The following is a 23,173-nucleotide window of genomic DNA, read 5'->3' as shown; positions in this document are numbered from 1 at the left end:
TGACAACACTGATGTTTCCTAGCAATGGAGAAGGCACTTTGCCGAGCAACCAATCTTTTGAAACTCCTGCACTTGTTATAGACTTATTGGAATTATATAATTATATAAATTATATACTTGTTATAGTTAACTTATCATATGAAACCACCATACTTATACCACTTATATCACTTAGAGAAATCCAGTTATACGGTGCTGTGTTCACACATACTCCAATTTATTCCGGAAATCCATAGCAAAGGAACATGGAAACCATATGTTATGAAATAGTGCATAGCAACAAACTACAACAACCGACTTTCGTTTATATATTGTTTTGGCTTTTGAGGCACTCGGATAGCTAGTTTGGAGTTTTAGTTTGTTTTAGTTATTGTTGTGAACCTATCTTTAATTTTAAATTGCAAATGAGATGTGTCCAATACATTATATCATTATATGTGAGTTTCAGCAGAGGTCAACCCTTCTGATATGCAGTGATATAGCTACTGTATATATGAATGTGCATGCTATGTAATGTTCTTTTTTTCCAGACACCTGTGATGATCACAAAAGTGCACAATCACATGCCAATGCAATGTTGAGAGGCAGCCACGTCACTCGTTCAGGATATTTACACCAGGTCACTGCTGCTGCATTGTACATCTTGCAAAAGATGGCTTACCAAAGCAGTGAGGGTGATGAAAATGATGAACATGTGGATATGGTTGGATTCCAGGCACGGCGTGAATAAAAATGTGAACAGCATTCACAATTTAAATACTGGGTAATGGTTCTGGAACTCAAACTGTTGCTTATGAACTTGGGTTACCAATCATTTATATTGAACATATAATAAGTTACATGTCCATCACATTGCATGGTTCTGTCACAATGAGAACAAAACTCCATAAAGATTGTAAATTGGATAGTCGTTATACATTTGGTGGCGATCTTGGAAATGGTGGCCATTTTGATTGAGTTCTCATTGGTCGCTATGCTGGGTACTAATCATTTCTAATTCTACATATAATAAAGTAAATTTCAACCAAATTTCATGCTTCTATCATGATTTGAACAATCATCATACTAAAATACGCCATTTGTGTCTGTCTGATGAATTTTTGATGCCAATACATTCTGTCGTTACTTATCCAATCTCAACCAAACTTGACAGGATGACGAAGGGTTACACAATGAAGGTTGTAGCGCATTCATTTGCCCCCCTCCCCAAGGGGGTTTTCTCCCCCCGAGCGAGTTTTCCCCGCCATTGCCGTCAATGGGGTTGCACGTTGAGGTGTATATAAATGTTAAATTAGCTTTATCGTGGCGTTTTTCCAAAGAAGATTTATTGTGGCGTTTTTCCAAAGACGCTTTTAATAACAAAATTAATGATAATCACGTATTGTTAATGTTATTACAAAACAATATTAATACTAATAATGTCCCACTTCCCCAAGACGTTTTTCCTGCAGTGATAACATGTATAAATAGCTTATAGTTCGAATGGCATTTCTGTGGGAGCAACGGCTTCTACAGGAAGTAAATATATAATAAACCACAAACACGTATGCTTAGCTTTTTAAACAGACGCTAATGCTCTTTATAACACTAAATTAAGAAATTTGGAGGCATCCCAACATCCGTGAAGTAAGGTTTACTTACAGAACTGAGCGAAGATCTACTGTACTCTATATAACCCACAAATGTTGGGTTGATAACATGGCCGTTTCTGCCACTACCATGGTGCTTTGGACAATTGGACTGTACTGTATGTTCTGTACTCTGCAACACGTACGAAGTGCACCAACTTCAACTTGTATAATAGATATGTTAGTATTTTATATATTTACTTTACAACACTTGCACTGTGAGCTAAAAAGGCTGCTGCTGTGATTTTGCTTTATTTATAAGCTCATTTTACTCTAATTTAGGATATTCATTAAATAATTCCTTTAAAAGTTATAAAAGAGAGAAAGGGTAGGGTGGGGGCTCCGAGGTTGTTTGCCTCAGGGCCCGTGCTGGCTATTGACACCCCTGACTACACAGTCCCCAATGTCGCGTACCAGTGTGAATGCCAATGCGAAGTTTCAGTTGATCTTCAGGACATTGTCGTATCTTGAAGGTGCGTACAGCATCCAGAAGAGCGAGTGACATGCGTGCAATTTCCCGTGCATGCACGTTCCCATTATGCACAGGCAAGCCAGACACGACCATGTATGCATCACCAATGGTCTCCACCTGGAAAACATACCCCATGGAAAAATGAAATTAAGAAAACATCTGTTGTCGATTGCGCGAAGCGACATACAGTCACGTGAAAAAGTAAGTACACCCCATGTAAAGTTTTGACTTTTTCAACATATTTCAACATACAGCTATTTTATCTTCATTTAAACAGTATCTACAGATAAAGGTGATATAATATAACAAATATCATGAAACATTTACATTTTGTAGTTCATTGTATAATTTAAATAAACATAAATGCAAATTTCGCATGTGGAAAAAGTAAGTACACCCCTACATTTATCACTACTTCAAATACCTAAAATTAGAATCAGGTGCACCAGCTCAGGTGCAAATGATTAGAACATCGTTAGAGAGGATCTTGGAGGAACCTGTCTTATTTAAACCTCAGACATTTAGTTTGGTTTGCTCTTTGTTGTTGAAGTGTGTGGCGTCACCATGCCTAGATCAAAAGAGCTCCCTGAGGCCTTCAGAAAGAAGGTTATAGATGCCTACGAGTCTGGGAAGGGATTTAAAAAGATCTCCAAACAATTTGAAATCAATCATTCGACTGTCCGGAAGATCATCTACAAGTGGAGAAGATTCCAAACAACTGCCAACTTGTTCAAGCCAGGCCGCCCCAGCAAGTTCAGCCCGAGAGCAGACCGCAAGATGCTGAAAGAAGTCTCGAAGAACCCCAGAATGTCATCACGGTACCTACAGGTAGCTCTTGCCACTGTTGATGTCAAAGTGCACGAGTCTACCATTAGAAACAAACAACAACAACATGCATTTTAGGGCCATTTTCCCTGCTAGAGCGGGGGTTAGCCTTGCGGTCCCCATGACCATGTTCTCCATTTTGCCCTATTTTCTGAATCTCTCCTGGTTAACCCCCTTGCCCGCATTTCTTCTTCCACAATCTTTAGCCAAGTCTTTCTCGGTCTTCCCCGTCCTCTACTTCCTTCTACATTCATTTCCATCACTCTTCTCAACCAGTCACTTTCATCCTTCCTCAACACATGACCAAACCATCTCAACCTGTTCCTCTTCACAGCATCAATCACAGGCTCTATTCCCATCATCTTTCGCAATTGATCATTTGTCTTCCTCTCTCTCAACGATACTCCGCACATCTATCGAACCATTCACATTTCCACCCTTTCCAACCTTCGTTGCTGCTCTACATTCATTACCCATGTCTCGCTCCCATAAATCATAACACTTCTCACACATGCAGCATACACCTTTCCCTTCAGCTTCAACGACACTCCCCTCCTCATCAGCACGCCACTCAGTTCCCGAAACTTCTTCCATGCACATCTCACTCTAGCAACCGTTGCCGAGTCTGATCCACCTTCTCCATTCAGCATGTCTCCGAGGTAGCAAAATGTTTTCACACCTTCCAGCTTCACGCCGTCTCCAAGATCCAACTCAACATTTCCTCCTACCATTCAAAAGAGACTGCACAAATTTGATCTACATGGGAGGTGTGCCAGGAGGAAACCTTTGCTGTCCAGAAAGAACATCAGGGCAAGACTAAAGTTTGCCAATGAACACCGAGGCAAAGACCAGCACTTCTGGAACAATGTGCTCTGGACAAATGAGTCAAAGGTGGAGCTATTTGGCCACAGTACCAAGAGACATGTTTGGCAAAAACCAAAGACAGCATTTGACCACAAGAACCTGATACCAACTGTAAAGCATGGTGGTGGAAATATTATGGTTTGGGGCAGCTTTGCTGCATCAGGGCCTGGGCAGCTCACCATCATAGAATCCATTATGAATTCTTCATTGTACCAGAGGGTGCTTGAGGATAATGTGAAGCCATCTGTCAGAAAGTTGAAGCTCAACCGAAGGTGGACCTTGCAACATGACAATGACCCTAAACATACCAGTAAATCCACCAAGGAATGGCTGAAAAGAAAGAAATGGAGCGTTCTGGAATGGCCAAGTCAAAGCCCGGATCTAAATCCAATCGAGATGTTGTGGGGGGATTTGAAACGAGCTGTGCATGCAAGAAACCCCTCAAACATCGCACAGCTGAAAGAATTCTGCATGGAGGAGTGGGCAAAAATTTCTCCCAGTCGATGTCAGAGACTGGTAGATAGTTATAAGAAACGCCTACTTGAGGTTGTTTCTGCCAAAGGGGCAATACCACCTATTAGAGCCATGGGTGTACTTACTTTTTCCACATGCGAAATTTGCATTTGTGTTTATTGAAATTATGCAATGGACTACAACACGTAAATGTTTCATGATATTTGTTATATTATATCACCTTTATCTGTCAATATTGTTGAAATGAAGATCAAATAGCTGTATGTTGAAATATGTTGAAAAAGTCAAAACTTTACATGCGGTGTACTAAATTTTTCACGTGACCGTAGTAATAAATTCTATATTGCAATTCATCAGATCCCAGAACTACAACGTGGAATGCTCTCCACTCGGCATTAGACCACTGATTACAAGACCGAGGCTAATGGAAGAGCATGGATAAATTGACAATGGGATAGCAAGGAAGCAATTGGCACAGTCAGCAAAGGAAGGGAGAGCGAGAGAGAATGATGGAATCAGCAAGAAAGAAGGTTGGGTCAGGAAGAGTTAATGGGCCTCATAAAGATCATGGGTTAGGATGAGGGATGACACAAGGTGATGGTGCAATGTTTGCTCAAAACCCTGTAGGGAAAAAAATGAGATATAAGAGCCTCTCTCTGGAAGGTGGTTCCATTGACCGGAGAAGCAAGGTATAAAAGAGTTGACCGGAGAAGCAAGGTATAAAAGAGTTGAGGTGTGCCGTCAGCATGGATTTTGGAAATTTAACCAGAAGTGGGTTACTGGTTAGAACACGTGCATCCTGGAGTTGCTGGGGAAGCTTGGAGGACTGAGAGTTCGGAGGGAGCATTGCTCCCTCCGAACAAGGAGAAAGAGAAAGAGAAAGCCAAAGCCTTGTACCATGGTGTTGAGCTGAGCAAGATGTGAGGCAGGGTTGCCAGCCCAAAGGAGAGAGCAGTACTCCATCTAGCTGCAAATGAAGGCCTTACAGGTGGATAGGAGTTCAGGTGTGCCCAGCACAGACTTTTGCACAAAAGGGGATGCCCAGTTATGGTGATTGGCTTTGGAGGCCAATCTAGAAATGTGAACTTCTTCAAGAGGATTTTTAAGGAGTTAGATGGGAGGAATCAACAGACAACATTTTCAGAGAAACACATTGAGAGTGTGAGATTTGTCAGGATTGAATGAAATATTCCAAGTGTAGAAGGGGAGGACCACCTCATGATTTATATCAAGGTCTGCAGGGAGGGAAGAAGCTGCTGCCTGCCTACCTGAAGGATTAAGGATGCTACAGCAGAGGGTGGAGTCATCAGCAAAGAGGTCATCAATGTAATCACAATATAAATGGAAACATTTATTTGAGAAAAAAATACATTACCTTGTAAACGTCAAAATTGTCAATGATGGCATCGAAGCAGGTGTAAAGATCATTCAGCAGCGTCACAACCTAAAAACATCGGTTAAATCAATATGAGATTACCTGTGTGCATCAAATTATTTTCTCAACCCAACATCAAAATCCCCAGACTGATGGATAGACAGACAAACAGGGGTGAAAGCATAACGTCTGTCCACATTCGGTAGCGGAGGTAACTAACAACAGGTACGAAGAACTAATGTAACATATTAAAAAAGAGGAAGAATTGCTTTGCAATATATGTCCCCTACCGATGTGATGTTTTCTAAATCCAAAAAGGGTGTAACTCTGAAAAATTGATGAAACACTCTGAAACTCGAAGTTGTTCTGTAACTTATCATTATAAAGCCTTGTACCAAGTTTGATGTACCAATGAATATTTTAAAAGGTAAGAGCGGAAAGTCTGGAAAACCACAGGTTAAATACCTATTTTGGGGGGCAAACCCCTGATGTTTTTTTAATGCCGTAAACAAACTTTAGTACATCATGGGTGATGAAGGTTGTGATCAAGTTCCATCAAAATTGTATATATACAGTAGTTACAGATAGGAAAGCACATACCTATTTTGGGGCGCCCCCTGCAAACCCCTTCAGAAGAAGAAGAAGAAGAACCACCTTTAGAGGCCATTTTTCCCCACAAAGCGGGGGTTGGCATAGATAGGTTTGCAATTATAGGAACAGTTGGCATAGATAGGAACAGTTAAAAAACCCCTTCAGATCCTGTTTTTTTTTGCCGTGAACAAACTTAGGTACATCACGGGTGATGATGGTTGTGGTCAAATTTCATTGAAATTGTGTGAGTAGTTTTGGAGAAGAAAGCAAAATTTTGGGGGGAGTCAAACCCCCCTTCCTCCCCCTGCCCCCGCAAATTCCCTCAGTGCACCTAAATGAGCGCAGATTTTGATGAGGTCAATGCATCTTCGTTAAGTATCAAATATGAAGCTTGTGTCCAAGCTTCATCAAAATTGTGTGTTTCGTTCAAGCGACAATGACTGATATGTTTACAGTTTACAGACTCACGCACTCACTGACCTACGGACACTGCTCGATCGCATAAGCTCACTGGACTAAAGTCCAGCTGAACTAAAAACGATATACGTATATATATAGCATGACATATCCAAAATTTGTGGATGGATTATGATAAAACAAGGTGGACGAGTTGGGAAGGTGACAAGAACAAGCCGATTAGAGTTTGGTTTAGGTGATGCAGCTATCAGTGGGATATAAAACGTAAATTCTTCAGCCTGGTTTTTTTTCCACAGCCTTTAAAACTTTTATTCTATTACAATTGAATTATACACTTGAATACTGTAATACACAAATAGCCTTGTTTCCAGTTCCAAAAACCCTCAGTTTAGCAGTACTCAACCAACTAGATGGAATTCATAGAATAATTACCCTGTGTAGTCAACTTGTTGTGAGCCAACTCTTCCGTTTCTGAAGGGGTTTTTTCTTTGATCCAATATGGCTGCCAGACCACATTAGCGATGACATCATTAATTTATATTCTCTAATATAATTGTTGCGTAGATCACACTCAATAAATTTCAAACTGATCAGATTAAGGGTTTTCCCTGTCGAATTATGACGTCATAATTAAGGCATCAATGATGTCATCGTTAACAACACTTATTCGCCATATGGAGTTCTTTACAATGAGCCATGTTTTAATTTTTTTCTATGGAGTGGTTTCGGAGATATAGAGGAGCAACGTTTTTCGGTTTTTCGAAGATGGCGCCTGTGCCATGTGACCAATTACGTCATAATTACCATTAAAATATTCTACAGGAGGAATCGCTCCTATGGTGAAAATTTCGTGCCAATCCGACCAACAAAAAAAAATTCATACTGAGGAAAAATGATCAGAAAATGCAGAGAAAACCAAATTCATACTGACTGGATCAAGCGTTGTACTTGTCAAATTATGACGTCATAATTAAGGTAGTTAACATTAAAAAAATTTTACAGGATGAGGCACTCCTCTAGTAAAAACTTCATGTCCATTGGACTAACAGTTGCAAAGAATTTTTTTTTCATACCGAACAGAACAAGCGTTGTACAAATTATGGCGTCATAATGAAGGCACCGATGACATCATCATTAACATATCTTATTCCCCACGGAGAGTACTTTGCAATGAGCCTTGTTTCATTTTTTCCCATTCAGGGGTTTCGGAGATAAAGAAGTGTGAAGTTTTTCCAAGATGGCGTCATATGAATAAAACCACCTGACCTATGATGCCATAATTATGAATAAAAAAATGATACAGGTGGAGGGGCTCCTTTGGTAAATTTTCGTGTCAATCGGACCCAATTAGCAATGATTGCCGAGGAAATGAAGTTTTAAAATGCAGACACGCACGTACGCCACATGTACGCCACCGATCGCCTAACCCTGATTTTCGCTTCGCTTCGCGCAGGGTAAAAATGTACGCCGCCTTGATCGATGAAATTTGTCGCTCGGTCTGAGGGCAAAGGTGCCAGAAGGATCAGCTCTGGCCTGTTCCATTTGACCCATCGGCTTTGTGTAGTTGTCAACACTCCTGCCATTCAAAGTTCATGAACAAACCTAATATACGTATATGGTGATCAGAAACACAAAGCACTAGAACAGCACTCGGTAGAGCGCGTACCTCCACCAGGCTGAACAGTTTATGTTTTGTATCCCACTGATAGGCTAGATCTGGATTCGGACTTGAACCAAAATCTAATCCGCTTGTTCTTGTTGCCTAACCAACTTGTCGACCAATTTTGTCAAAATCCGTCCACAACATTTTGAAATATCATAATAAATATCGTTTTTGGCCTATCCCTCAATGGTAAAGAATCATTTGAAAATTAAAAAATACTCGTATCCAGAACTGAATTCGGATCTTCACCAAAATCGAATCAACTCGTCTTTGTCACACACCCAACCTGTCCACCAAGTTTCGTCCAAATTCGTCAACAACGTTTTGAGATATCGTGCTATGTATCGGTTTTAGCCCCATCACTCAATAGTGAAGAATCACTTTAAAATTCTCATATCCAGATCTGGATCTTCACCAAAATCGAATCATTTCTTCCTTGCCACATACCATCCTGTCCACCAAGTTTCGTCTGAATTTGTCAACAACTTTTTGAGATATCGTGCTATGTATCGGTTTTAGCCCCATCACTCAATGGTGAAGAGCCACTTTTAAAAAATTCTCTGATCCGGATCGGGATCTTCACCAAAATCTAATTATTTCGTCCTTGTCAGATACCCAACCTATCCACCAAATGTCGTCCGAATCCGTCCACAATCTTTTGAGATATCCTGTTCACAGACAGACAGACAAACAGACAGGGGTGACCACCTTCAGTGGCGGCGGTAAAGAGTTGAACAGAGCTTTCCTATTCCCTTTTAATCAAGACTGCACTTTAAAACTTTTATTTTATTGCAACTGAATTTTATACTTGAATACTGTGGAACACAAATCGCCTTGTTTGGTGTTTGGTTTTTGAACATGAATCGGAACAGGGTAAGGTGTTCTACAAACTCCAGTTAATTCATGGGAAAGGTGAATACTGTTGGTGACCTCCGTTTGTTTAACACCAAGGATTACCTTTTGTTTCAGATTATGGTTGGATCATGTTGTTCGTTTTGATAAAAGGTCATACTTGTCACTTTACAATGTATTCAATTCAATCACAGGTAGTGCAGGTGATGTGTATGATTTACAGTTTCTTGGCAAGTTAGGGGTTAGTTAGCGATGATGGTCCAAATAGGCTGAAATTTGGCGTGCCGACAGACATTGAATCCGGTACAACGGAAAAAATCCGAGAACCGTTGGAAAGATTTCGTAAATTAAAATTTACATTAAAAAACGCAAACACATAGAATAAACAAATAAATAAAAATAAAATCTCAATCAATTTGTAGCATTTGAAAATTGTAATTTCTATAACTGTAAACGCTGAAATAAAAATCTCAATGGAAAATTTACGTTAAAAACAGTAAACGCAGCAGTAAAATAAATAAATAAACTTAAATTGATATCTAGCAGCAGGTCGGTGATGCTTGCATATAGTCATAAAGCTTCTATTTATTATGTACCTACATACTAAGCACAGTTCATTATTGCTTACACAATTACCCCACCAGTATTATAATCAACAAGCTGGTTTACCTGATCTAGATGTGGTTCCCTCAAGATTGATGTCTAAAGCTGTAGCAAAGACTACCTCAGGAGTTGACCATGGCAGTAATGGGGTAAATGGCCTCATTTTCTAGTTTTCAGTCATACAGGATAGTGTGACGACTACTTGCACTCACTGTAGCCGCACTGTGGACCCTTTATACAGTGCGTATCAAAAAAAAGGTAATCCGAATTCAAGGGGTTAATATGCAAAGGTTATTTAGTTTGACAATTTACATGTGGTTTACAAATTATGAGGAAATCCTCAGCTTTCCATTGATGCCTTTCATGCATCATTGCTGTCACACATGACGGAGTACATGTTCATTGAAAATGAGAAGTTCAAATCGCATTTTTACAAGTTTGGCTAATCGGCGCAAGACAGTTTGAAATGGACGCATTACTTGTCGACTGCCAAGTTGATTATGTAAAATTGTTAAGCTGGTCTGGTAATCGTCGGTTGCATCATCCTTTGTTTAAGATGGGTATTTAAGATGGGCCTACAGTGTATGGGTTTATAGACAGTCTGAGTCATTGAAAAGATGGTTCAACTTATGACTGAACAGCGGACCTTCGTGGTTACAACCTTTCACCAAACTGGAAGTTTGCAGCGAACTTGTGATGCGTTCAGGGAACGTTTCCTAGAACGGGAGCCTCCAGCAGCCAAAACCATCTGGGCGAATGTTAGAAAATACCAAGAGCATGGCACTAGCCTCAACCGCAACAAGGAGAATTCTGGTAGGAGGCACACTGGGCGATCGGAAATGAACATTGCAGCAGTAAGGCAGCAAGTTTTGGAGCATCCTAGGGATAACAGCGCAAGACGAAATGGGACGGGATTGCCTTTAGGCAGCATTCAACCAAATCACAAGACTGGACCTCCACCAACATCCATATCGGATTCACATCCGGCATCAACTTACGCCAGGGGATTTTGCCAGGAGGCTGGTGCTTGGCAGATGGTTGATAGCACGTTGCGAAGCAGATGTCAATTTCCTGATGTATCTCATTATCGGCGACGAAGCTGCTTTTGTCATGGATGGCAAGGTCAATACCCATAATGTTCTTGAATATGCACCAACAGGACAACCCCCCGAATTTAATTTTGACACCAATATGAATCGACAAAAGTGGACTGTTTGGTTGGGACTTTGTGGAAGTGGTCAGGTGAACGGACCATTTTTCTTTCAAAGGAATGTCAATGGTAACAGGTATCTGCAGATGATCAATGATGAAGTTTTACCACAGCTGGAGGAGAACTTTGAGCGACAGGTTCGTGGTGTCTTCAGATATCTCTGGTGAGACCAAGATGGCGCCCAAGCACATTGTCTTATCACTGTCCGAGATCGACGGAGGGAACTCTTTGGAGACCGAGTCATCACCCTCAACCATGCAGTGGAATGGCCGTCAAGATCACCTGACCTCACACCATGTGATTATTTCCTTTGGGGACATTTAAAGAACAAGGTGTTCGTAACTCCTCCCAGTGATCTTGATGAATTGCAGGGCCGTATTCGACATGAAGTGGATGCTTTGCGCAATGACCCGGCTATGGTGAGACGAGCAGTTCAGGGCATGCTCCGCGCCTGTGAGCTTTGTGTTGAAAGGGGAGGTGGACATGTTGTAGATGTGGGTGCATAAAGGTCAATCATTCCTGAGAAAAGTTCACATCTGACGTTCATTTTGCACCAATTATCCTGACTTGCACCGATTAGCCAAACTTGTAAAAATGCGATTTGAACTTGTCATTTTCAATGAACATGTACTTGGTCATGTGTGACAGCAATGATGCATGAAAGGCATAAATGGAAAGCTGAGGATCTCCTCATAATTGGTAAACCACATGTAAATTGTCAAACTAAATAACCTTTGCATATTAACCCCTTGAATTGGGATTACCGTTTTTTTGATACGCACTGTATATTAATTTCCATTCTAAAACAGAATATAAATACTTAAATGTAATTGGTTTTATTCCTGACAAAATTCATCTTCAAATGCGACGAGGAAAGGCCAAGGCGTAAGCCAAGCGCCGCCACTCTCTGACCAATGGGACACTCAATCAGCCAGAGTGATTTTCTCTTTTTTGGTTTTTAACATCGACTTTATTAAGAATTGCAGTTTTTATTGTGACGTTGACCCAACACTAACCTGTTACAATAATGCGGTAGAGCAAATTTGGGGCAATTGTCCCAGGAGTATGGAATAGGTTCTGGAATCAAAGAAAAGGCTTCACACAGACACAACTTACTCTTTTTTATATAAATTTGTGTATCAGGTGAATGGGATATTTATTCACCCAAGAGATGTAGAAATATAAACGAATGAATGCATCTGACGATTTGTAAACGTCACGCAGAGACACATCAGCCTAGTGTTGGCTTAGCGGTTAGGGCGTGGCTTGGGATCCTAGGATCCTGAGTTCGAATCCCGGTCGATTGCTAAATTGACTCAGCCTGTCATCAGCAGGGGGGTTGACTCAGCCTGTCATCCTTCCGAGGTCGGCAAATTGAGTACCAGCTTGCTGGGATGAATTATCCCGGTGTGTACCCCGATTTAGAATAGGTACACCGTATCCCTGCGCATCGTAAGAGGCGACTAAGGGATGGCGTCAGGAGGGGAATCCGGCCATAAAAACATTGCCTCAAACAGGGAACCATGATTGTCATGGGGCCCGCAAGGCTAACCCCCCGCTCTAGCGGGGAAAATGGCCTTAAAACGATCATTCATTCATTCAGAGACACATCAAGTAGCAGGCCATTGCGTCCTCTGAATAAATAGTAAATTTACAGTGAAAAAAAAGCCAGTTGAAAACTTGATTATTATATTACAAACACAATTAAAATTACATTTTATATCTGGTGAAGGTTTTTATTCTGCACCCTAAAGGGCATTTGTCATGAAATAGGCCACTTGTGAATGCTGATTTGTATCACATTGCTAATCATTTGTCTGATTGAGTAATATTCAAAAGTGTCCTATTTAAGTTCATACTGGTAAAGATTTATATGAAATTTCAACATGAAAACGGGTGTAATAAAGTATGTGAGACGTTCCAAACGAGCCTTTCTTGGAATGATGTACGGTGATGAGTCTAGCTCGAATATGCAATGTTCAGATGGGGAGAGTGAGCTAACAACATGCAGTGGAGAGGAACTGATTGCAGAGGACAAAAGTAATAAAAATGTCGGATCAGTTTGCTAAAATTCAATCATAGTGATTCAGATCATAATTTGGGAGGGACACCACTCAGCCTGTGGACCAAAGCTAAATTGAGATTAGGACAATTGAGAACATGTGGTCTGGTGGATTCACCACCGTTCAGACCCGCGTGCCAATATTGATTACTGGTGGACGTTAAACATCCCATGGTGTCTTTCGGTGAAGGGTAGGAATTTCCAAATTTCTGATGTATCTTGACCAAATTCGTCATGCTGCCCAAATTGCCAGCACCCTGTTCAACCAATAAATTCCAGCCCTAAGGTGCAGGGGCACTGCATCCGCAGAACAGCAGCACTTCAATGATGATGCAACTTGCCGGCCGAATTGTCCAAAATGCAACAATGTTTTTTCTATTCTTCCACATACAAATATAAATAATTATTAAGAGGATACAAATATGTATTTTTTATTACCTCAGCCACCTAAGGTGGAAGGAGGTTATGTTTTCACCGCTGTCTGGTTGTCTGTATGTTTGTCTGTGAACAGGATACCTCAAAAAAGTTGTGGACAGATTTGGAAATTTGGTCAAGAGGTTGGGTGTGTGACAAAGACTAAATTATTAGAATTTGGGAAAGATCCGGATCTGGATCTGAGGATTTATAAAACTTGCAAACGATTCTTCATAATTGAGAGATTGGTCCAACAGCGATATATATCATGATCTCTCAAAAAGTTGTGGACGGATAATGACAAAACTAGGTGGATGAGTTGCATCGGCGGCAAGAACAAGCCGATTAGATTTTGGTTCAGGTCCGAATCCAGATCCAGCCTATCAGTGGGATAACATAAACTGTTCAGCCTGGCGGAGGTATGCGCTCTACCAATTGTCGTTCTAGTTTTTTAAATTGTATTTAATGTAAATACAACATAATTGGCATGAGACCGTTTTGATATATTTTAAAATGTTAACCACTCATCTATCTATTCATCCAATTTCATTTCAAAATACAAATCTCAATTTGAGGTTTTAATTGTCGATATGGACTGAGGTCACAACCCTTAACTTTTTTCAGATTGGAAATAATTATATTATTTCCACTCAATGTAAACATACACTCTCCATATTTGGGGTACCTGCATAGGTGTGCACTCAGCTGACATGGCAGTAAATCCCACGATGTCGCTGAAGTAGATTGTGACACTATCGAAGGCCTCAGCCTGCACCGTTTCACCCTTCTTCAGCTGCTCTGCCACAGAGCTGAAAGGAAGATGATCATTGGATTACTTATCTATCACACAAAAGAAATAACAAGGTTACATGGTAATTATTACTAAAACTCGTGCTACAATAGTCTGCTACTGCTACAAACTTAAAAAACACATGATTTCGTTAAATAATTAGGTGATTTCAAACTTTAAAAACACGTGCTTTCTTTAAATAATTAGGTGATTTCAAACTTTTAAAAAACGATTTCGTTCAATAATTAGGTGATTTCAAACTTTCAAAAAAAACCATGTGATTTCGTTAAATAATTATGTGACTTCAAGCTTAAAAAAAAGTGATTTCGTTAAATATTTAAGTGATTTCAAACTTAAAAAACTAGAACACTTAAAAAAACTTTAAAAACTGTGTCGCCAATATGCCTCTGCATAGTCCCACAACAGGTAGATGCCATCACTCTTCATATGTATGGGTTGGGGATCACGTTTGTGAAGTTTCGTTTTGATCGGATAAGGTTCGTTTTTCTATCCAAGATGGCTGCCAAACCACATGACCTATGACATCATCATTTTCAAACCACATGCAGCAGTGCTGTTAGATGGTATTTGTAAAATTTCGCATCGATAGGGTGAGCGGTTTCAGAGATATAATTATTTAATATTTTCCTTCAATCCAAAATGGCTGCCAAACCATGTGACCTATGACGTCATAAATTTAATATTTCAATACAAATGTGTCATAGATCATGTGCATGCAATTTAAGATTTTTAGGATAAGGAATTCGATTAAAACATTTTTGACTGGTATACCACTTCACCGATGATGTCATCATTATCATGCTTTTGTTCCGCATTGGGAGTACTTGACAATTTGGCAAGTTTCAAATTTTTCCATTAGCGGTTTCCAAGAAATAATTTTTACATTATTTGCTTTTAATCCAAGATGGCTGCCATACCACGTGACCTATCATGTCACAATTATTATAAAAACATTCTGCATGGGTGTCACTTCTACCCTGAAAGTTTCATCTCAATCGGACATATGGTTGCTGAGAAAAACGAGGTTTAGCCCGTACAGAAGGACGGACAGAAGGACTGACAGACGGGTAACCCAAAAACATAATTCCTGTGGCAACTTTGTCGGCGGAGGCATAAAAACACGTGATTTTGTTAAATAATTATGTGACTTCAAGCTTTTTTAAAAAGTGTAATTTCGTTAAATATTTAAGTGATTTCAAACGTTAAAAAAACACGTGATTTCGTTCAATAATTAGGTGATTTCAAACTTAAAAAAAAAAAGTGATTTCGTTCAATAATTAGGTGATTTCAAACTTTAAAAAAAAACATGTGATTTCATTCAATAATTAATTAGGTGATTTCAAACTTTAAAAAAAACATGTGATTTCGTTCTATAATTATGTGATTTCAAAGTTTAAAAAAAACATGTGATTTCGTTCAATAATTAGGTGATTTCAAACTTTAAAAAAAAACATGTGATTTCATTCAATAATTAGGTGATTTCAAACTTTTTTAAAAACATGTGATTTCGTTCTATAATGATGTGATTTCAAAGTTTTAAAAAAACATGTGATTTCGTTCAATAATTATGTGATTTCAAACTTTAAAAAAAACATGTGATTTCGTTCTATAATTATGTGATTTCAAATTTTTTAAAAACGTGTGATTTCATTCAATAATTAGGTGATTTCAAACTTTAAAAAAAAAGTGATTTCGTTCAATAATTATGTGATTTCAAACTTTAAAAAAAAAGTGATTTCGTTCAATAATTAGGTGACTACCAGCTTTACATCGCTATGTGAAGGACAGCATACTCCGTGATGCAGTGCCTCCCATTAAGGTTTGGTTTAAATTAGTGTATCTCTTGTGTTTGCAGAAACTGGCTGCTGCGTTTGCATTCTTTCTGAGAGTTTTATGTTGATGAATGGACGATCTGTTTTCTTAACCACAAAGTTTCCATTCTCAAACTCTGAACAGCATGGGGAAGCTGCTTCATTTCAGCCAAATATACTGTGCAAAAATGAATGAATGAATGATCGTTTTAAGGCCATTTTCCCCGCTGGAGCGGGGGTTTAGCCTTGCGGGCCCCATGACAATCATGGTTCCCTGTTTGAGGCTATGTTTTATGGTCCGGATGCCCTTCCTGACGCCAACCCTTTGTTGCACTCTTACGATGTGCAGGGATGCGCAGGGATACGGTGTACCTATTCTAAACCGGGGTACACACCGGGATCATTCATCCCAGCAAGATGGTACTCAATTTGCCGACCTCGGAAGGTATGACAGGCTGAGTCAACCCCCCTGGTGTTAATTTAGCGATCGACCGGGATTCAAACCCAGGATCCTAGGATCGCCAAGCCAGCACCCTAACCGCTAAGCCAACCTCAGGATATACTGTGCGATCTGAAATAATAAGAAAATTAATAATTTGTTTGGATAATTAGCTTTATTATTGCTGTCAATTTTTTTTTCAATTGTGCAATGATAAAGTACTATAGGAGGATGGTCCTACAGTATATACAGTTCTTTGCCATAATCCTAACATGAAAGGCTGTGATAGACCTGGATTGTTATTGATAAATAATTAGGGAAATTTGCACTGGCAAGATAATTTCCATTTATCAAAATCCTATATGGAGCCACTTACATCACATCGCAACATGCCTGCATATTTCATCTTCTTTTTAATTGGTCGATAATCAAATTTTACTTTGAATATGGCAAGTTTTTGTTTAATCGATGCTAACTGGAGAAAGGAAATATAATATGTGCTTTTCCTTGCAGCTCAGTTATGAAAAACATGATATTCACATAGTTTTAATTAGAATCAAGTTACTTAGCAGAAATACCTGGTGTTGGCCTAATGGTTAGGGCAGTGGGCTTGGGATGTGAAGCTGCACACAAACCACCACCACCACCAGGAGCATTTCGAAATGGAAATAAAAGGGTTAACTATCCAGAATTCTGCTTGGTAACATGAATTTTTGGATTCTACATGTCCAAATTAGGTTAAAAAGCATTGGTCCAGACTTTTACCCCAAAATGCCTCTCGATGCTTCTTTTTCTGAAGATACAACTTGTTTCTGGAAAATAAATAAAGTGGTGAAAACGATCCCAACAAATCACTGTTTGATGTATCTGAAATTTAGGTATACCTATATTCCCCTGAGATTAGTCATTTTTCAGAAAACGTCCACACAATTTGAAACTTTTCAGAATAAAATTCCAAGGTCTTCATTAATGGTAGAACTGTCTTGGAAGTTAGAATGCATTGTTCCAACAAAATTCCATTGCAAAAAAAGCAATGGGAAAATGGTCTGAATTTATCGAGTGCAAATTTGTATGAATTGTACAATATCAAAATTCATCCAACTGTCCCAAAATTCGATCACAAATTCTCTGGAAAACCCTCTCTTCCTTTTCGAACAAAATTCCACATTGTGCAGTATTCCATCACGCTGCTCAGTAGACTGCTGCTGGGTCTCTTTCTGCTGATCTGGAATTCATTAGATGCTGATCTGATAAATGGAACATGCCCTTCAATCCTGAAAATCTCACTGTCCCACCATATTGCTCTGGAAGGATCGTCAAACTAACCCACCTGTTTGTTTCCATGGCCAGCCACTGTAAGAGGTTTAGTCTCCTGAACTTCTCAGCCTCATCATCAGGCGTGACCTTTCCTGGGTCGACCACAGAGCAAAACTGCCCCCCCCCCAAAGCCAGCCGCAGACTGCTGATCCTCCATCATTCCTTGGAAAATCAAAGTCTACAAGGTTTTTGTTTGTGGCTCAATGGACTACTCCCCTATGGATTCGTGCCCCAGCATCACATATCTCTCCTAGATGCTGTAGATTCTATAGCTCTCAAGATTATTGGAATCTCCTGCGATGAAGCAAAAGCACAAGGTATGTTTCTTTCTCATCGCATGCAGGTCAGTGGTGTCTGTTTTCCACCGCCTATTCTCCTATATTGCTCCCTCTACTCTCTGTCCTCCAACCATCCCCAGCAATTCTAAGATTACATGTGTTCTTCCAGTTATCTGGTTCTGGTGAAAGTTCCAAAATCCAGGCTGACTGTATATCTCAACAACTTTGTTTCTCACTTGTCCTGTCCTATGAAACCATCTTTCATAGACCGTGTTTTCCCACTCTTCCCTCCAGAGCTTCAAGCAGACATTGCACCACAACATACCATCCCTCATCCTGATGCATAATCTTGATTACCCCCATTAATCGTTTACAACCCAACCCTCTTACTTGTTCATTTGAGAGTTTTCTCGCACTCTCTCACTTCCTCCACATTTATCCCCCTTGCCGGTTACGCCCAATTGTTGCCGCGCTATCGCTCACTCAATGTAGCCTTGTTTTTCCATGACTCTTGCTCTCGTAGAGAGAAACAAAAACTGCTCAAGAATAACAAAGTATGCTTTTTGCACGATGCTCCAGATTTTATGGCCTTATTCATCAGAAAACAGGATCTGAACGCAAACTTTCATCCTCGCATTTTGGTGGTGGAGCCTCGCATCATAGGGTATGTCGTCCTTTGAACGGGGTGGTAAGCCAGCTGTCTCATCTGCTCACATTTGATTGTGGATTGTAAAAATCCCAAGGTGTCTATCAAAAGGAGTAGACCACTGTGTGCTGGTACCCTGACAAATCTCTTTATTTATTTGTGCCTCGGTGGAACTCAGAGGACAATGGAACCACCAGGGTTGCAAGGTCCATTGAAATGTCACAATGGGCAAATGTGAATGTGAAGCTGCAATGACCAACAAAGAGGACTAGATAAATACAAGTCATTTGCAAGGACAATATGAGGAAAAAAATGAAAAGATTACTGAATATAGTGTATGGTTATGAGCAAAGTAACTTGCTTACTGAGGGAGTATTTGGTAAAGCAAGGCCTCAGCCTTGCGTTTTTCCTCTAAGTATGCCTGTGTTCTCTCCTCCACGAGCTCTTCCAAGTTGTTGGCATATTGCTCCATCCGAGACAGCAGGTTGTCCAAAATGTTTGTGCTGTTTCCCCTGAAAAGAAAATCATGGGAAAATCCCAAATGAGAAATCCCGTTTGTTTCAAGAAAAATAACATCTCAACTATTTATTTAGCAACAAACATATTAATTATATTGAAGTACAGTATTGTCCAAATGAACACCCAAGAAAACAAATATGGATAAAATGAGCAAAAGGATCAGTGACCCATTCCTGCAAAATTGAATTTGATTTGTCAACAAAAAAAGAAACAGGATATGTATATATATCGGGTGTTTCAAAAAATTGGACGATTCAAACAGCCTGATATTCTGTCGTTTGTAGTGCTATACTCTTCTTTCTTGCAGGTTATGGTGGTGGTGGTGGCCATTTCTACCAAGTAGTCAGTGGGACCCTACATCAACTATGGTGTTCACAGTGGAACAAAAAGTGAAAATCGTGACTTTGTGGTTTGAGACAAAATTATACGTGCAGGTGCGCCAACGGCACTGTCAGTATTACAATGTTCACACCTGTAATGGACCTTCCAATAGGAGCATTCAGCAGTTTGTGGAGCACTTCCAAGCACATGGAAGCGTGGAAAATCAAATTAAAGGCAACAGTGGCCGCCCACCAAGTGTTACCAGGGACCAAGGGAACATTGATCTTGTGAGAGATTCTGCAATCGAAAGTCCTAAGAAACCCCACTGTCGGCGTTTCCGAGAACTGGTGACCTCAGCCTCATCTGTGTGGCACATTCTCACTTCTGAACTCAAGCTCTACCCCTACATCATATACGTAAGGCATAAACTAACACTGAATGACATGGCAAGATGAGTAACAATGTGTGATTGGTTCAGTGACTGAAATGAAATGAACTGAATTGATGAAACGCACTTCAATTCGAATGGGGCTATCAACAAACACAACAACATCTTCTGGGGTGATGAGCCTCCTCAGGAGGTGTCTGAGATGTCTCTCAAGGACACAAAGTCCACCCCTGTTTCTGTGCATTGAATGCCAGATGGGGTATGCTGGGACCGTATTGGTTCGAGGACGTCAATGGTAAGATGGCGAGTGGTACTGCAAGGTCTTGCACCGATTCCACACTGATCTCACTCAACTACTGTCTCCAAACCAACTTAGACTTGCATGGTTCATGCCAGACAGTGCCCCCACAGCTATTTCGGTTCAGGTGCGTTTGTTGTCTTCATCTTTTGTAAATTTGTCCTTTTAAGGTCCAAGAGATGTAAACCACAAACAAGGCTGCGAGTCTGCAATTTATGGGAGATGATTTATAAATTCCAAATCAATCACTGCTGTGGAATAGTGGTTACAATGTGCAATGTCAAAATTGTCACACCATGAGAGTATGATTGTGTCGTTTGGTCACTCCTCGACACAGCATACCTGGCTGTCACCTGGACCAAAATGGTCTCAATTCATTGTGTAACAGGTCATTGGTACACTGTGTAACGACGGTCTTCCCATGTTGAAGAAATTACACATAGTTTAAACTCAGACAACACCTATACACCATGTTCACCATAAACTATCTTTTGATAACACAGAAATTAGATATTATGTGTGTTTACTTCATCTTTGATTTGTAAAATAGTAAATTTATCCAGCAAAACTCGTTTTGTGATCTCGTTTTTGTGATCGTACTTTATTTCCACGACCTCCAGGCAATAACATCACTGCGGGGAGGGAGGTGGAGAAATTGGCAATCTGTAATTATTGCTTTTCCCTGCAGTGCCTCAGATGAATCGATCTGCAAATAATTTTCAAATTTCCATGTGTACTATGAGTCAATTTCTCTTAGGCGATTGCAGTAATGTAAACAAATACAATTTTGGGGCCTCCACAAAATAAGGGATGGACCAGCTCATTGATGTTGGGCGGGTTGAGGGGCCCAGGCCCTGGGGCTCGGAGGCAGGCCTTGGTTCTATGGTATAGGGCCTCTGCATTGTGAGGTGTGGACTCTGGCATGGTTCAGGGAGATGGTCCAGTGCCCAGGACTCAGGGAAATGGGTTTTCAGGAAGGCTCAGATTCCACAGTGTGGGACCTCTCTATTGCATGAGGCAGAAATAGGTGAAGTTTCATCGAAATGAATATTGGCTGTTTGGTCCCAAGCGAAGTTTTTTTTCAGCATGCTTCAAGGAAAAAACAAGTTTAAACATCCATGTGGCAAAGGTGCCTTCTGTTTATGCAAAAAAATAAAAAAGTATATTCCCTAAGCTATGGCTTGAGATCCATAATTCGGAGGTGAGCCTGGGCTCTGTGGCATGGGATGGTTGTATTAACGGCACATCGGTGGCATGGGGCCTTTGTCATTGCAAGAGTCAATGCTTCTCCAATGGTCTGCAGACAGATAACAAGCAAAATAACTTGTCAATCTGCATTGTGTAAATGATCGCTGAGGTTGTCTTGATCACTATCCGTGTTAATTTGATTTTGGTCCATTTCACTGAGATATTGGTCAAATTGACACAGCTCCAAAGGACTACCTGAACCATTTAGTTCTGGATTTTCACCTCGACTGCTGACCTAAACATTCACCAATTTCCATACATTGGAACACTTTTGACACAAGACTATTGGTGGAATGAAAACCTGAATCAGAGGTTGCATCACATTATATACACTACATGCCCAAAAGTATGCGGACACCCCTTCTAATTAGTGGATTCGGCTGTTTCAGCCACACCCATTGCTGACAGGTATATATAATCAAGCACACAGCCATGCAATCTCCATAGACAAACATTGGCAGTAGAACGGGCCTTACTGAAGAGCTCAGTGACTTCAAACGTGGCACCATCATCATATGCCACCTTTCCAACAAGTCAGTTTGTCATATTTCTGCCCTGCCAGAGCTGCCCTGGTCAACTGTAAGTGCTGTTATTGTGAAATGGAAACGTCTAGGAGAAAAAACAGCTCAGCTGCGAAGTGGTAGGCCACACAAGCTCACAGGACGGGATCGCAGAGTGCTGAAGCACGTATCGCGTAAAAATCATCTGCTCTCGGTTGCAACACTCACGACCAAGTTCCAAACTGCCTCTGGAAGCAACGTCAGCACAATAACTGTTTGTTGGTAGCTTCATTAAATGGGTTTCCATGGCCGAGCAGCGCACACAAACCTAAGATCACCATGCGTAATGCCAAGCGTCGGCTGGAGTGGCGTAACGCTCGCCGTCATTGGACTCTGGAGCAGTGGAAACGCGTTTTCTGGAGTGATGAATCACGTTTCACAATCTGGCAGTCTGACGGACAAATCTGGGTTTGGCCGATTCCAGGAGAACGCTACCTGCCGGAATGCATATTGCCAACTGTAAAGTTTGGTGGAGGAGGAATAATGGTCTGGGGCTGTTTTTCATGGTTCGGGCTAGGCCCCTTAGTTCCAGGGAAGGGAAATCTTAACGCTACAGCATACAATGACATTCTAGACGATTGTGTGCTTCCTACTTTGTGGCAACAGTTTGGAGAAGGCCCTTTCCTGTTTCAGCATTACAATGCCCCCATGCACAAAGCGAGGTCCATAGAGAAATGGTTTGTCAATATCGGTGTGGAAGAACTTGACTGGTCTGCACAGAGCCCTGACCGCAACACCATCGAACACCTATGGGTTGAATTTGAACGCTGACTGCGAGCCAGGCTTAATCGTTCAACATCAGTGCCCAAACTCACTAATGCTCTTGTGGCTGAATGGAAGGAAATCCCCACAGCAATGTTCCAACATCTAGTGGAAAGCCTTCCCAGAAGAGTGGAAGCTGTTATATCAGCAAATGGGGGACCAACTCCATACAAAGGCCCATGATTTTGGAATGAGATGTGTGATGTTCAGGTGTCAACATACATTTGGTCATGCAGTGTATGTATTTCAATGTTGGCTGGTATGGTTTACTCAAAGTCAAAAATTAAATATATATATTCCGTTTAATGCTGGAAGTCTTCTCTTT

The 23,173-nt window shown here is 40.6% G+C and overlaps 1 protein-coding gene across 1 annotated transcript in view; it reads right to left on the bottom strand.

The window, feature by feature from the left end:
* The window catches only part of NPR1 (natriuretic peptide receptor 1), a 194,499-nt gene that overhangs the window by 6,608 nt on the left and 164,718 nt on the right, over window positions 1-23,173 (bottom strand). The window contains exons 17-20 of the mRNA XM_068106078.2: window positions 19,118-19,264; window positions 14,136-14,259; window positions 5,639-5,707; window positions 2,043-2,217 (exon numbers count right to left, since the gene is read on the bottom strand). Coding sequence (XP_067962179.1) covers window positions 2,043-2,217; window positions 5,639-5,707; window positions 14,136-14,259; window positions 19,118-19,264 — 515 coding nt within the window. The remainder of the gene's footprint in view (window positions 1-2,042; window positions 2,218-5,638; window positions 5,708-14,135; window positions 14,260-19,117; window positions 19,265-23,173) is intronic.

This window comes from Myxine glutinosa, chromosome 2, assembly GCF_964187855.1.
Source record: "Myxine glutinosa chromosome 2, kmMyxGlut1.1, whole genome shotgun sequence".
Classification (NCBI taxonomy): Eukaryota; Metazoa; Chordata; class Myxini; order Myxiniformes; family Myxinidae; genus Myxine; species Myxine glutinosa.
The sequence above is the reverse complement of the archived record's forward strand: the minus strand, read 5'-3'. Positions and strand labels throughout refer to the sequence as shown.